The sequence below is a fragment of the Phalacrocorax aristotelis genome, chromosome 27 (genome assembly GCF_949628215.1).
Source record: "Phalacrocorax aristotelis chromosome 27, bGulAri2.1, whole genome shotgun sequence".
Taxonomy (NCBI): Eukaryota; Metazoa; Chordata; class Aves; order Suliformes; family Phalacrocoracidae; genus Phalacrocorax; species Phalacrocorax aristotelis.
The window spans coordinates 581,736-597,459 of NC_134302.1; the positions used below are offsets into that span (position 1 = coordinate 581,736).

General features: G+C 51.9%; 1 protein-coding gene across 1 annotated transcript; it reads left to right on the top strand.

Annotated features, from left to right (window-relative positions):
* The first annotated feature begins 616 nt into the window (after positions 1–616).
* On the top strand, positions 617–4,902 carry LOC142048786 (ubiquitin carboxyl-terminal hydrolase 42-like). The gene is made up of 9 exons (XM_075075979.1): positions 617–641; positions 1,250–1,450; positions 1,907–2,017; positions 2,561–2,631; positions 3,082–3,164; positions 3,937–4,048; positions 4,436–4,576; positions 4,690–4,790; positions 4,893–4,902. Exons 1-9 carry the CDS (start codon positions 617–619, stop codon positions 4,900–4,902), a joined length of 855 nt encoding a protein of 284 aa, XP_074932080.1.
* The last annotated feature ends 10,822 nt before the right edge of the window (positions 4,903–15,724 follow it).

Here is a 15,724-nt window from a genome sequence, read left to right on the forward strand (position 1 = left end):
GCTGTTCTAGACTTTCCGAGCCCTAGGCCGAGCTATTGCACCTTTCCAGGCTGGCCGGATATTTGCTAATACTTCTTTCTTTGCCAGAACCCAGTGTAGGTAAGTAGGGGGGTGGCAGCGTAGTCGGAGGCATTGGGGCAGCCTAGAATCACCAGAAGCCCACCCTGACTGATGCAGTAGGAAGGGTGACAGAAAAGGAGCGCGGCAACTGCAGCCGTTGAAGCAGGAGCAGCAGCCTAAAGCCAGTCGCTCCTGCAGACGGGGGAAGTGTGGGCTAGAGAGCCAGAGCGGGCTCTGCTGCTAACAGTGGCAACAGGCCGGCAGCAGGTCCTCTTCAGAGGCGGTGCCATGCACTGGAGTCTTTCAAATGGGCCTTTGAAATTGCTGTGAGCTGTGGCCCTGTGGCAGCGATGGTGAGGGCGTCAGCCTGCAGCTCCGCGGCTGTTACAGGTACCACTGAAACAGGTGTGATGGCAGATGCTGTTCTGTGGGTTTTGTTTGAGGAGATTTTTAAAACTCATTTTGTTGACCTACAATTCTTCCTTTGCAATCAGGTGACGGGACTCCTGACATCCTCTGTCATCCAGCGCTATCCCCTCTGTTCCTGAGAGGAGCGATGGCCACAACGGGGAACGACTCCTGTGAGTAACGGCTTCACCGGCAGGCTTGGGCTTTGCGAATCCCCAAAGGCAGCGGGCGCGGCTGGTGCCCCTTCCCTGAATGCTGACGTGCTGACCACCTGGAGTAGCGAATCCTGGGGCGTTCCCTGGTAGCAGCCAGACTCAGCCAGGTGTTTTCGGTTCGACAGCAGAAAACACGTTTTGTCACTCCTCTGCCACTCTGCACAAGCCTTTGAAAGATGTCATTGCTCGTAGAAAGGTCTGGCATCAGTAGGGGTACCTTCTGTGCTAGGTCCTTGCTTGGTTTTGTCAAGGTACACTCAGGAAAAGGGAAGGCTTGGCCTGCTAATCCAATTGAGGACTCTAGAGGGAAAGGAAGGTAGCCCGAGGCACAGAAATCAGGCTGTGGGTTTGCTGGACTTTGGCCAAAGCAACCTGGGGAACAGCCTATTTTCAAAACTGTTTCTTGACCAGCAAATTTCAAGGGCAGTGTTAGGATTCCCCCGATGTTTCTGTGTTGGAGGTTAGGGCTGGTTGTCCTGGGTGCTCCTGTACAGAACTCGACTGCTAAAATAGGCTTTTGAGCAGCAGTTTCTTCTCATCTCTTTTCAAATGTCATTTCCCTGCAGTCATTGCCGAGGGAGTGGCTCCTCCACAAAGGATCCTGTTTCCCACAGAGAAGATTTGCATGGCCTGGCAGCAACAACAGAGAGTTGGAGCGGGGCTCTACAACCTGGGCAACACGTGCTTCCTCAACTCCGTCCTGCAGTGCCTGACGTACACACCCCCTCTGGCCAACTACCTGCTCTCTCGGGAGCACAGCCAGTCGTGTGAGTCCTTCGAGGAACATCTCCTTGTCAATCTGTTGGGCTCTTCCCAAGGATTCCCAGAATCTGGAATTTGATTAAGGAGTACAGCAGCCCTTCTCTCTCAGCCCGCCAAGTTGGTGTTCTTTGAGCACTCAAGCCTAGAAGCCGCTTATCGTACCTTGGTGTTCATCTTCAGAAAGGCAGCTCTTTCTAGCCCTGGGTCTCGGTCCTTATTCCTGCAAGTTCAACCCTCCTTGCTTACTGCACAGAAATCTTGGGTCAGTTAAGCTGCCCTCTGAAGGAAGTTTTCTACGCACTAAAGTGTCCTGGGCTTGTTGGGACCTTGGCACCTTGGGAGAGGAGGAGTGGAGACTGCCCTTGTAACTTCAAGATCTCCATTAGGTTTCCCACTGCTACTGGTATTTTGCTAACCTGCGAAGCTTGCTTCCTTCCCTCCCTCTCTCCCTCCCTCTTCAGGTCGTCAGCAAGGCTTCTGCATGATGTGCACAATGGAAGAGCACGTTAACATCGTCCTGCGTTCCTCAGCCAGAGCCATCCAGCCTAGGGCTGTCGTCAGTGTTCTGACACGTAAGTCGCTTCAGGTGCTTTGGCATGTTCCCTTCTGTTCTGGTACGAGACAACTACGAGCTGCTTCTTTCGTAGGCATAGGAGAACATTTCCAGCTTGGCGTGCAGGAGGACGCCCACGAGTTCTTACGCTACGCTGTCGATGCCATGCAGAGGGCTTGTCTGAGCGGAAGCAGCGAGTAGGCAAATTACCTCTCCAATGTTCCGAAGCCCGTGGGACTCCTTCGTGTACTCCCGTCAAGGAAAACCTGTGCCGAGGGTTTTCAGGCCGAGTAAAACTCCTGGAGGAGATAACTCTCTGCCTTACCATTTATTTCCAGCTTGGACATCTCTTCTCAAACCACTACCGTTGTCCATCAAATCTTTGGGGGCTTTCTGAGATCCAGAGGTACTTTTCCACAACTGTCGCTCTCCTGGAATTGTCTGTGCCCTTCTGCCTGCCTGTGAGAAACGGCTGTTCATGTGATTGGTGTAGTAGGTAGGAAGAGCATAAACCGGCACCGTTGATTTCCCCTGTCGCTGAGCGTTTTGATTTGCCTTCTAGTCACGTGCTTGAGCTGCCAAGCAGTCTCCGATTCCTACGAGCCCTTCCTGGATGTTCCTTTGGATATCCAGGTGAGATGTTTGGATATTGGGGTGCAAAATATTTCAAGACCCCTGCAGGGGGCCCAGGTTATCTCCAGTAAAGTCCGTTGACTTGAACCCGTGCGCCGTTACCACGCAAGAGCTTGTTGTTGGGTGGGAAGGGACCTGGACTTCCGTGCGCCGCAGGTGGAAGCTCTGTCAATGGTCTCCCTGTGCCGTGTGCTGGGTTTCAGCTGGGCAAAGAGTACGGATGGTTCCTACAGCCAAGGCGACACTGTCCTACCGCCCTGCTCTGGGCTCCCTCAATACGTGTCTGACTGCTTTTGTTATTTCTGTTCTTTTGACCACGCGTACCGCAGGCAACTCTGGTGCCCCCCAGGGGTAGCTGTTTGTTGGGATAGCGCTGGTACCCCACGGGGAGCTATTTCTTGGGGCGCTGCGTTTCCAGCAGCTTAGCGCTCTCCTTTCTTTCTCGTCCAGGAACCCTCCTCTGTCGCTGAAGCTCTGGAAGGCTTTGTCAGGCCTGAGCAGCTGGATGGTGAAAATGGCTACAGATGTAGCAAGTAAGATGATGCCTAATGACAGCTTCCCGGTAGATCCTGGCTTATGGGATTGCGTGTCTGGGAGCACTAGTTATGGTTTGACTTATTTGGGAAACCCACTCGTGACACAGCTTGGGGTTTGTGGGTTTTTTGTTGTTTTTTTTTTTCATTTCTTCCCCGTACAACTAATCCTCCTGAATCGTCCGGAATTTGGAAAATAATACATTTGTTTCTAAGGCAGGTGTTTTTTTCCCCTTCTGCCTGAATGTTTGGAAAGCTTTGATGAGCATTTTATTCCTGGCATTGTCTGCCCTGGAGGTGGTCGGCCTTCCTAGCTCTGAAGCCACCCGCTGAACTAGCCCTATGTCCAGAGGGGAAAAGACTCGTCCCCTGTGTGGTGGTGAGCCGAAGCCGGGAGGAGCTCTGGAGGGGGATTTGACAATGGCAGCTTCCTCAAGAAAGCAGTCAACAGTTTCATTTGAAAGGCTTTTTGGATGCTTGCGTCTCTGTGGGGGAGACCTCAGTCCTTGGGGCAGCAGCCGCCCCCGCTGGCTCTCTGAGCAGTGTCGTGGCTAGTTCTTGTCTTGTGAAGAGTCGCCTGCTGCTCTCCAGAGTGAGGCACCCTTGAACGAAGCTAGTAGCTTCAGTGAGAGCCTACGGGCTGAAGGGCTCTGCGATGCAAACACGGGCATCCGACAGCTGGGCAAAGCAAGCCGTAACTCCAGCCTACCTGGAGGAGGGTGGAGCAGGGAGAAGATAGGTTGCAACAGTCGGGTCTGTGCTTGTTTTCAAGGTGTGAAGAGCTGGTCGCTGCGTCCAAGAGGCTTACGATACACTGTTCCTCCAACATCCTGACAGTGTGCTTGAAGAGATTTGATCCTTTCTCTGGCAGCAAGATTAGCAAGGTATGTCTATGAGCGCGCTGGGACTTTGTCTGCTTGGAAGGAGACCTTTCCCAAAGCAGAATCCGTTTTTGGAAGTTGTTAGCATCTGCACAAAACGGCTATCGAGTGCAGCCATGTAAGAACAATCAATGCAATAGCTATGCCTGGCTCTTTCCCTTGTGGTAAGAGGAAAGTTCGGGTGTGAAGCTAAGTTCCTACTGTGCTCATCAAGAGCTGGTTTGGCCGAGCAGAGATTTCTGCCACTTCAGTGATGAAATGGCAACACCTGCTTTTGCTGAAGCAAGAGCTATTTCTTGACCTCTAGCCTGTGTTTGGTGAGCAGGTTTTCTCAGGCTGTTTCCTAAAGGCTCTCAGGATAATTTCTGAGTCTTCTTGGTCTCTCTTCAGGATGTGGAGTATCCGGAATATTTGGACCTTGGCGCATACACATCTGAAGCGCCTGGAAAACCGCTGCTCTATTCCTTGTACGCTGTCCTGGTGCATGAAGGTTCCAGCTGTCAGGCAGGACACTATTACTGCTTCGTAAAGGTAAAAGTCAACTTTGCATTGGTGTATTGTGTGTCCTTCAGCGGTGCCCTGCCTGTGTTTTTCTTTTCAAAACCCTGCCGTTCGTCTAAAGATAGCGTTGCCTTTCGTTGCAGGGCAGCAATGGACAGTGGTACAAGATGAACGATGCCTCTGTGCGCCTGTGTGACATCAAGACGGTTCTGCGCCAGCGCGCGTATTTGCTCTTCTATGCCAGGTAATATAACAAGTGTGAAAGGGTGTTTGGAATACAGTCCCCCTCCTGTTACTGACCTTGTTGTTGCTGTTTTCCCTCAGTGGGTTTTGCTTTCCGTCCCAGGAGAGCATGAGTTCTGTCTGTTGTGCAGTTTGCCAGGTCCTTCCTTCACTCTTCCCGCTTGGCACTGCAACAAGCTGCTGTGCTTGTGTAAATCGCCAGCTGCCTGCTCTCTGAGGCTGGCTAGCTGCGACAAGGGGCAAAATGGAGGTCCGAGAGGGCATAAAGATGAGTTACTGCTCTGAAAGGGGCAGACGTGGCTGCAAGACCCTAGCCTGATTTCCAGCTCCTAGTGCTGGTTCAGGCTCCTGCGTGTCATATCAAGTGCTGCTGGAAAATGATAGGATGAGACCGAAGCCGTGAAGAGGCTGCAAGAACAACCCGAGACTAAGATGACTGTTGTTTCGTGCCAGGCAAATGAAAAACCAACACACAGCAAGAGGAAACACCCCTGTGAAGAGGAGGATGAAATTGCACTCCAAAGAAAGCAGCAAAAGACAGAAGCGAGCATTCCAGTGATGCAAAATTGGAAAAGAAATGCAAGGAAGTGAAGAAGGAAGAGATACCCAAAGAGAGCTCTGGAGGGGAGGACTAAAACGTAAGCAACGTTTGCAGCATCACCAGGAAATGTTGCCTCACTCTTTGCCAGGCGTTTCAGGTGTGTGGCTTATGGAGAGATGCATTGAGTACTTGTGCCTGAGCTTGCCATCGCAACCTGCGACCGACCAGCAAAGGCTGCAGGCAAACGTTCTCAGAAGAATGCTGACCATCAAACCTGACATTTAGATTGAAGCAATAAAATTTTCCTCATAACCAAACCCAGTCCGAAGCGGTGTTGCCTGATTTCTGTAGAGAGTTTGACCACGCAAGAAATAACAGAGGGGTTCAGGGCTTTTTTAATTATTTTTTCAACTCAAGACTTCCTTTGCAGAGGTGAAGCTTCAGCCAGAGCTGTGGCTCACTTGATACTCATTTCTGCTCTCTTTAGCAAGGTGACGGCATGCGGAATGTTAGGTTTCATTTTGACATGACTTTTTCTAGTAAATCTCCCTCCCCCTTCTCTTTGAAAGAAGAGAGGCTGTGCTAACTGTTCCTGTATTTCTTTCAGTCTTACAGAGGTGAGTCAGGGGCTCCTCAGGTGATAAGAGCCAAGGGAGACGCCAGTGAACTACCTCAAAGGAGCAAAGGGCTGTTCCTCTAAGAAGGTGGCATGGCCACCAGCCCAGCTGAAGTGCCTCTATGCCAATGCACGCAGCATGGGCAACAGACAGGAGGAGTTGGAAGCCACCGTGCTGCTAGAAAGCAACGATCCAGTTGCCATTACGGAACTTGACGGGACAAATCCCCTGACTGGAGTGCGGCTACCGATGGCTCCAGGCTGTTCAGAAGGAACCTCTGCGTCAAGGAATGGCTAGATTGTGAAGATCTGTCTCTGAAGAATAGCCACAAGCAGGTCGAAAGCCTATGGAGAAGAATTAGAGACTGAAGCAACAAAGGCCGCCCGGTCGAGGGGAGCCTATTGACCAAGGCTTCTTCCTCCAGCTACTGGAGGCATCACGCTCGCAGGCTCTGTCAGCCTGCTGGGGGACTTCAGCTACCCTGACACCTGCTGGAAAAGCAGCATGGTGAGCTGCAGGCACTCCAGGAGACTCATGGAGTGCATGGAGGTTAGTGGTGCAAGACGGGACCTGATGGTCACCAAGTGAGCTAATCGGTGACAGCAAGATTGGAGGCAGCCTGATCAAGTGCAGCCTCCTCTTCACTACGTGCCTGCAGAGGATGGGAGTAGCTTTGAACTATTGCCATGAGTCCTGTCCCTGGACCCCAGGGAGAAGAGACCAGCCCCTCCCTCTCCACAACCCCTCTGCAGGAAGCTGCAGAGAGCAATGAGGTCACCCCCTCAGCCCCCTTCTCTTCAAATGAGACAAAGCCAGAGTCCTCAGCCGCCCCTCTCAGGACATGCCTTCCAGCCCTGCCACCGGCTTTGCCACCCTCCTCTGGACACATTAAAGTACTTTCGCATCCTTCTCAAATGACGGGGCTCAATTTAAGGGATTGCATTGCCACACTGTCCCCCCCCAGTACGGGAACGCAATTAGTAGAGCTATAGCTAATTGTTTCAGGCTGTGCTCTGTCAGCATTCATTTGCCTTGTGCGGCCCTTTGCACAGAGGAAAGCAAGCATGGTCTTCGGATGCACTGGCTACTAGTTCATTTTCAAGCATTTTCTTTTCTCTGTTTGTGTTGTTTCCAGAATACACAGATGATCATTCCCCGACTCCAAAGAACTACTCGGTAACTGTTAGAAGAATCCCTGCTGGAGGAGTTAAAGCTACCAGCAGAGCATCTGTTATGTGAGTAGCCATAAAGCATTACATTCTTTGTTAGGGTCTTCCGTGTGTACACCTTTTTGATGGGTATTAGCTTACAGAGACATTCCGATTGTAGCTTTCTTGTTAAAGCTGCTGTTAGTTTTTGTTGTCCTGGAGTAGATTTTAATGGGTCTGTCCCCAGGAAGACTGACATATTTAGGCCTGCTGGGACATGGGGTTCGAACTCCAACAATGGTAACTATTAAGATGATTCTCTTGAGTTTGTTCTTGGGATTGATTTTTCTGAGAGCCAAGTTGTAGATCCAGTTTCCTGAGCGAGGACTGAGCGAGGCGGCCACCAAGGCCACCTGCGTGGGCAGGGGTGGGAGAGGGAGGCCAAGGCCCTGCGCGGGGCAGCTGGGGCTCGGGCAGCCGCAGGGCTGCTCCTTGGTGCCAGTGCAGTGGCGGGGACTGGGGCCAGGCTGCCCAAAGAGGGACTGCGGGGGCTGTGGCTCACCGATGAACCTCACGGCTGCCTCGCGCAAGGGGGCCTGAGCATCCTTCAGGTATGGCAGGCTCTGCTGCAGGTATTCTTCAACCCTGCTGCTGTCCTGCACCAGCTGGAGAGAGCAGAAGGGCACGGGGCTGGCAGGGACCCTCCCCGGTGGGCTGGAGCACTCCCTTCAGCCAGTGATCCCCTTCCCCCCCACGCTGTTCCCATCTCCCAGCCAGAGCCCTGTGGGGCTGGGGAGCAGAGAGAGCCACAGGCAGAGGGTGGTCCGGGGGTGCTGAGACCCCTTTGTCCGTCTGCCAGGGCCCACGTGGGCTGGGGACTCCAGCCCTGGGGCTTGCAGCTTGTCGTCACCAAACACTCTCCAATCCTCCATGTCTGCTCTGTCTGAGTAAGGTGCTTGAGTTGTTTCCACTTGAGGAGCTCTGCAGTGGTGATGAGGCCTCTTCCAGAGAGCAGCAGAAGCTGTGAGATGTCACCATGGCCTGGGAAAGGAGACCTGGCGTTCCCCTCCTCCTGGCTTTGTTCCTGGGGTGGTCCTGGCATTTGGCAGATGGGAAAAGCCCAGTCCCAAACATGTGGGGGTCTCCTCCCTGCATCACTGCTTAACTTTGAAATCTCTGCCTTGGCTACGCTCTGGGTTTGGTCACTCATGTGAATGAACAGCAGAATGAACAGGCGCATTCACACTGTCTTCTTCATCTGTCTCTTGTTGTTCTGCACCATGGTCTCTGACGAGGCTTATAGAGAGCTCTCAGCTGACTGGACTCCTGGTAGGAAGAAGCACAGTGGGACTTCAGCAACAGTGCTCTCTGCTCATGGTGAGCAAAAGCATTAGCATGGCTGGTCTGAGGGGAGATGCTCTGGGGTCAGATTCTGCACACTGGAGTGGGAAGCGTCCCGGCTGCGTGCTGTCTCTGCATGGCACTGGGGTGGGGGCCATGCACTCAAGAGTGGACAGTCCCTTCCCCCCAGGCTGAGGAACAGCCCCTGTGAAGCCCCGTCTTTGCACATGCCAGACCTGAAGGATATTCTGCAGCTCCTCGCTGACTCTGTCGGCAGCAAAGCTGAGCACCACTCTCTCTTGCTTGTCCATGGCTTCCAGGGTCTGCAAGGAGGACAAAGAGCTGTGGCAGTGTCTCCTGCTGTCCCTCTCACCCCCAGGTATTTGATCTGAACTCCCGGAGCCAAGGGAGGCCTCCCATGCTGCGTTGTGGTTCCCCGGGAGAGACGCAGGGGCAGACAGTGTGCTGCGGGCAGAGCAGCCTGCACCACCGGATGGGACCAGGCCCGCGGGAAGTGCACGAAGGGACGAAGGGATGAGGGTGGGAAAGCAAAGCTGAGACCCTTCATTGCCTTAGACCTCTGGTCATCTCACAGCACAGGGTGGCCCGGGGGCAGCGCAGAGGGACCAGGGGCTCTTGTTGTTCACCCAGCGCTTACCTCAATGTAGAGAAAAGCGTCCCAGACGCTGCTCATTTTCTCTATTGGAGGAAGCAAGAATCACACAGAATCCCAGGTTGGAAGGGACCTCAGGGATCATCTAGTCCAACCTTTCTAGGAAGAGCAGAGTCTAAACAAGATGGCCCAGCACCCTGTCCAGACGACTCTTGAAGGTGTCCAACATGGCCAAGGCAACCCCTTCCCTGGGGAGATTATTCCAATGGTGACTGTCCTCACTGTGAAAAATTTCCCTCTGGTGTCCAGTCGGAATCTCCCCAAGAGCAACTTGTGTCCGTTCCCCTTGTCCTCTCCATGGGACTCCAAGTAAAAAGGGAGTCTCCATCTTCTATGTAGCTACCCCTTAAGTACTGGTACGTGGTGATGAGGTCCCCTCTGAGCCTCCTTTTCTCAAGGCTGAACAAACCCAGCTCTCCCAGCCTAGCCTCGTATGGCAGGCTTCCCAGTCCTCTGATCATCCTGGTGGCCCTTCTCTGGACCCCTTCCAGCCTCTCCACATCCTGTTTGTAGAGCGGGGACCAGAACTGGACACAGGACTCCAGGTGTGGCCTGACAAGCGCTGAGTAGAGCGGGATGATGACTTCTTTATCTCTGCAGGTGATGCCCTTTTGATGCAACCCAGCACCCTGTTGGCCTTCTTGGCCACAGCAGCCACTGTTCGCTCATGTTGAGCTTCCCGTCCACCAGGACCCCCAGGTCCCTTTCCACAGAGCTGCTCTCCAGCCAGGTGGATTCCAGTCTGTGCTGCACCCCCGGGTTATGTTTTCCCAGGTGCAAGACCTTACACTTCTCCTTGTTCAACTTCATAAGGTGCTTGCTGGCCCGCTCCTCCAGCCTATCCAGATCTCCCTGCAGAGCAGCTCTCCCTACTGGAGTGTCTACTTCCCCACTCAACTTGGTGTCATCAGCAAACTTCATCAGGCTACACTTGATGCCGGTACCCAGATCACTTATAAAGATGCTGAATAACATTGGGGCCGGTATCGATCCCTGGGGGACTCCACTTGTGACAGGTTGCCAGTCTGAGAAAGAGCTATTTACCACCAACCTTTAGGCGCGGCCCGTCTGCCAATTCCCCACCCGCTGCACAGACCACTTGTCTAGGCCATAACGCATCAATTTCTCCAGGAGGAGGCTGTGGGGGACCGTATCAAAGGCCTTGGAGAAGTCCAGGTAGGCAGCACCCACCGCCCGCCCCATGTCAACCAGGCAAGTCATTTTGTCATAGAAGGCCACCAGGTTAGTCAAGCACGATCTGTCTTTAGTGAAGCCATGTTGGCTTTTTCCAATCACGTGCTGCAATTGACTTGTGACGGCCCCCAGGAGGATTCGTTCCATAACTTTCCCAGGGACTGAAGTAAGGCTAATGGGCCTAGAGTTACCCGGATCCTCCCTCGAGCCCTTCTTGTAGATAGGGGTAACATTTGCCTTCCTCTGGGACATCCCCCGTTCTCCATGACTTCTCAGAGATTATGGAGAGCGGCCTTGCAATGACGTCAGCCAGCTCTCTCAACACCCTCGGGTGGATGTCGTCAGGGCCAATTGATTTGTGGGGGTCAAGCTCCTGTAGTAGTTCATATACTAACTCTTCCTTCACCGACGGTGGGTCGGCGTTTGGTTCAATTGGCAATTTTGTTCCCAGAGCCTGGGACCCTACAGTGCTGGTAAAGACCGAGGTGAAGAAGGTGTTGAGGACCTCTGCCTTTTCTGCATCATTGGTGATTGATTCTCCTTTTCCGTTTAACAGTGGGCCTATGTTTTCCTTCTTTTTCTGCTTGTGGGTGACACGTCTGAAGAACCCTTTCTTGTTATTTTTCATGTCTACAGCCAGTTTCAATTCAAATTGGGCTTTGGCTTTTCTGACTGCGTCTCTGCACTCTCTGGCTATGCCCTTGTAGTTCTCGGTGGACGATCCTCCACTTCTCCATCTCTGGTGTGCTTCCCTTTTGGATTTGAGTAGACCCAGGAGGTCATGGTTGAGCCATGGGGGCCTCTTGCTCCGCTTACTTCCCTCTCCTTTGTAGGGGATAAACTGGTTTTGTGCTTCCAATAGAGAGTTCTTGAAGAATTCCCAGCTCTCACTAGCTCCTTTGTATTCCACGGAAGCCTCCCATCGAATCCCTCCCAACTGAGCCCTGAGTTCACCGAAGTTTGCTCTTCTAAAATCCAGAACCCTTGTCTTAGAGGTGACCTTCAGCATGCTCAGCAGGATCCCGAACTCCACAGTATTGTGGTCGCTGCAGCCAAGGCTCTCACTGAGATATTACAAAGCAGGCTTTCTCGGTTTGTGAATAGCAAGTCCAGCAGCGCCTCCTTCCTGCTTGGCACGTCTATCATTTATTTATAGTCGAGCAGTAATTTGTTTTACGACCGTGCTGTTGTCATCAATCTTTAAACAGCAGTTAGACTCATTCGATTTCATACAGACTCCGCCGCCTTCGACTCTGTGCTGGTTTTGGCTGAGAAGGGGTTAATTCTCCTCACCGTGAGGGGCGGCTGCCTTTCCGGCTTCCCGCGCTCTGGGAGGGGCGGTGCCACGGCGGGGACGGCAGACCCCGACTGGCCAATGGCATGTTCATTCCATACCACGTGACACCATGACCAGTATATTAAGGAGGGGGGGGCCGACGCAGTCGGCGGCTCAGGGTGCGGCGCGGCGCCGGGAGGTGAGCGCGGTGTGTTTCGGCGGTGATCACCCCCCCATCCCGCGCCTCCCTCCTTCCCCATCCCGCGCCTGCCCCCCCCATTCCCCCCCCATCCCGCGCCTGCCCCCCCCATTCCCCCCCCCACCCCGCGCCTCCCCCTCCTCCCCCCCCCCACCCCGCGCCTGCCTCTTGCCCCGGGGTCTTGCGCCTCTCATTGTTCTCCTTTCCGTTACGTTTCGGTCGTTGTTTCTTTTAACTTTATTTATTAAACTGTTCTTATCCCAACTCAGGAGCGTTACCACCGCTGCACTGGCACCAAGGAGCAGCCCTGCGGCTGCCTGAGCCCCAGCTGCCCCGCGCAGGGCCTTGGCCTCCCTCTCCCACCCCTGCCCACGCAGGTGGCCTTGGTGGCCGCCTCGCTCAGTCCAACCCCGCTGAGCTGCTGCTCTTCCCCGGGCTCAGCCCTGATGAGGGGGAGGAGGGCGTGCGGCCCAGCCGGCAGGGCGGGGGGCTGCGCTGCTGGGAGCGTGCTGGGGAGCAGGGGGGACTGACAGAGCTCTGTGCCTAGGGCTTGCCGCGCGGCCCCTGAGGGACCAAAGCAAGGAGAAGCTGGCCGAGATGTGCAGCGGTGAGTAGGAGCAGTGCTGTGTTGGCCGGGGCTGGAGGGGCAGGGGACAGAGCCCGAACCCTAAAATTAGAGGGTTTAGGACCTCAAAATGAGGCTTTGATTGTGAAAGCCAGGTTTGGACCGTAAAAGTGAAGGTTTGGGACCTAAAAATGAAGCACTGAGTGTTAAGAGTGGGGCTTGGACCCTGAAGGAGAAGGTTTGGGTCCTTTAAATGAGGCATTAATTCCTAATAGAGGGGTTTGGAACGTATAACTGAGGCTTTGAGAGTTAAAAGAGGAGTTTCGACCCTGAAAGTGAAGGTTTGCAATACAAAAATAGAGGCTTTGAAACTTAAAAAAGAGATTTTGAACACAAAAAATGAGGGTTTGGGAGCTAAAAATAATGCTTTGAGCCTTAAATATGGATTTAGACCCTTAAAGTGTGGGTTTGCGACATAGAAATGAGGCTTTGGCAGTAAAAAAGACTGGTTTGGACCCTAAGAGTGAGGGTTTGGGACCTCTGAATGAGGCTTTGTGCCTTACAAGAGGGGTTTGGACACTGAAAGTGAGGTTTTGGGTTTTCAGAATGAGGCTTTGAGCCTTAAACGACAGGTTTGGACTCCAAAACTGAAGGTATAGAGCAAAAAACTGATGGTTTGAGCATTAAAAGACCTGAATTGATGCTAAAAGTGAGGGTTTGAGACGTAAAACTGAGGCTTTGAGACATAAGCGAGGGGTATGGACGCTGAAAGTGCAGCTTTGGCTGTTCAAAATGAGGCTTTGAGCTTTAAAACAGGGGTTTGGACCCTACCAGTGAGGTTTGCGGTCCTAACTGTAAGGCTTTGATGTTAAAAGTGAGGTTTGGGGTGCTTTAAAATGAGTCTATGGGACCTAAAACTGAGGGTTTGTCTTGAAAAGTGGGGTTTGGACCCTGGAAGTGAGGGTTTGGATCTCTACAACTGAGGCTTTGAGCCTAAAAAAGACAGGTTTAGAGCCTGAAAGTCAGGGTTTGGGATATAAAAAGGAGGCTTTGATTGTAGAAGACAGGTTTGAAGCCTACGAGTGTCACTTAGGGACAGAAAACTGTTGCTTTGAGTGTTAAAAGAGGGCCTTGTTCCATAAATGTGAGGGTTTGGGGCCCCAAAACTGAGGCTTTGAGCCTAAAAAGGCAGGTTTAGAGCCTGAAAGTCAGGGTTTGGGACCTCAAAATGAGGCTTTAATCCCTAATAGAGGGGTTTGGAACTTATAACTGAGGCTTTGAGAGTTAAAAGAGGGGCTTGGACCCTGAAAGGGAGGGTTCGGGACCTCAAAATGAGGCACTGAGTGTTAAAAGAGGGGTTTCGACCCTGAAAGTGAGGTTTGTGTCCTAACGATAAAGCTTTGAGCATTAAAAGAGGGGATTGGAGAATAAAAGGGAGTCTTTGGAACTTAGAAATGAGGGTTTATCCCTGAAAAGGAGGGGCTTGGACCCTAAAAGTGAGGGTTTGGGGCGAAAAATGAGGCACTGAGCATTAAAAGAGGGGTTTGGACCCTGAAAGTGAGGGTTTGCGACATAGAAATGAGGCTTTGGCAGTAAAAAAGACTGGTTTGGACCCTAAGAGTGAGGGTTTGGGACCTCTGAATGAGGCTTTGTGCCTTACAAGAGGGGTTTGGACACTGAAAGTGAGGGTTTGGGTTTTCAGAATGAGGCTTTGAGCCTTAAACGACAGGTTTGGGCTCCAAAACTGAAGGTATAGAGCAAAAAAATGATGGTTTGAGCATTAAAAGACCTGAATTGATGCTAAAAGTGAGGGTTTGAGACGTAAAACTTAGGCTTTGAGACTTAAGCGAGGGGTATGGACGCTGAAAGTGCAGCTTTGGCTGTTCAAAATGAGGCTTTGAGCTTTAAAAGAGGGGTTTGGACCCTGGAAGTGAGGTTTGCGTCCTACCTATAAAGCTTTGAGGGTTAAGAGGGGTTTGGACAATCGAAGGGAGGCTTTGGAACTGAAAAATGCGGCTTTGTGCGTAACAAGGAGGGTTTTGGACCCTGAAAGTGAAGGTTTGGGACCTCAAAATGAGGGTTTGCGTCTTTACCAGTGGGGTTTGGACCCTGAAAGTGAAGGTTTGTGACCTCAAAATGAGGCACTGAGTGTTAAAAGAGGGGTTTTGACCCTGGAAGTGATGGTTTGCTATACAAAAATAGAGGCTTTGAACCTTAAAAAAGAGATTTGGAAGTCAAAAAATGAGGGTTTGGAAGCTGAAAATAATGCTTTGAGCCTTAAAAGATGGATTTAGACCCGAAACGTGAGGCTTTGCGACACACAAATGAGGCTTTGTGCCTTACAGGAGGGGTTTGGACACTGGGAGTGAGGGTTTGGGACCTCAAAATGAGGCACTGAGCATTAAAAGAGGGGTTTTGAACATGGAAGTGAGGCTTTGAGAGTTAAAAAAGGGGTTTGGACCCTGAAAGTGAGGCTTTGGGTGTTCAAAATGAGGCTTTGAGCTTTAAAGGAGGGTTTTGGACCCTGGAGGTGAGGTTTGCGGTCCTAACTGTAAGGCTTTGATGTTAAAAGTGAGGTTTGGGGTGCTTTAAAATGAGTCTTTGGGACCTAAAACTGAGGGTTTGTCTTGAAAAGTGGGGTTTGGACCCTGGAAGTGAAGGTTTGGATCTCTACAACTGAGGCTTTGAGCCTAAAAAAGACAGGTTTAGAGCCTGAAAGTCAGGGTTTGGGATATAAAAAGGAGGCTTTGATTGTAGAAGACAGGTTTGAAGCCTACGAGTGTCACTTAGGGACAGAAAACTGATGCTTTGAGTGTTAAGAGGGCCTTGTTCCATAAATGTGAGGGTTTGGGGCCCCAAAACTGAGGCTTTGAGCCTAAAAAGGCAGGTTTAGAGCCTGAAAGTCAGGGTTTGGGACCTCAAAATGAGGCTTTAATCCCTAATAGAGGGGTTTGGAACTTATAACTGAGGCTTTGAGAGTTAAAAGAGGGGTTTGGACCCTGAAAGTGAGGCTTTGGGTGTTCAAAATGAGGCTTTGAGCTTTAAAACAGGGATTTGGACCCTGGAAGTGAGGTTTGCGTCCTAACTGTAAGGCTTTGAGCATTAAAAGAGGGGTTTTGAAGAATAAAAGGGAGTCTTTGGAACTGAAAAATGAGGGTTTATCCCTGAAAAGGAGGGGCTTGGACCCTAAAAGTGAGGGTTTGGGGCGAAAAATGAGGCTTTGATGGCAAAAGCCATGTTTGGACCCTGAAAGTGAGGGTTCGGGACCTCAAAATGAGGCACTGAGCGTTAAAAGACTGGTTTGGACCCTGAAAGTGAGGGTTTGCGACATAGAAATGAGGCTTTGGCAGTAAAAAAGACTGGTTTGGACCCTAAGAGTGA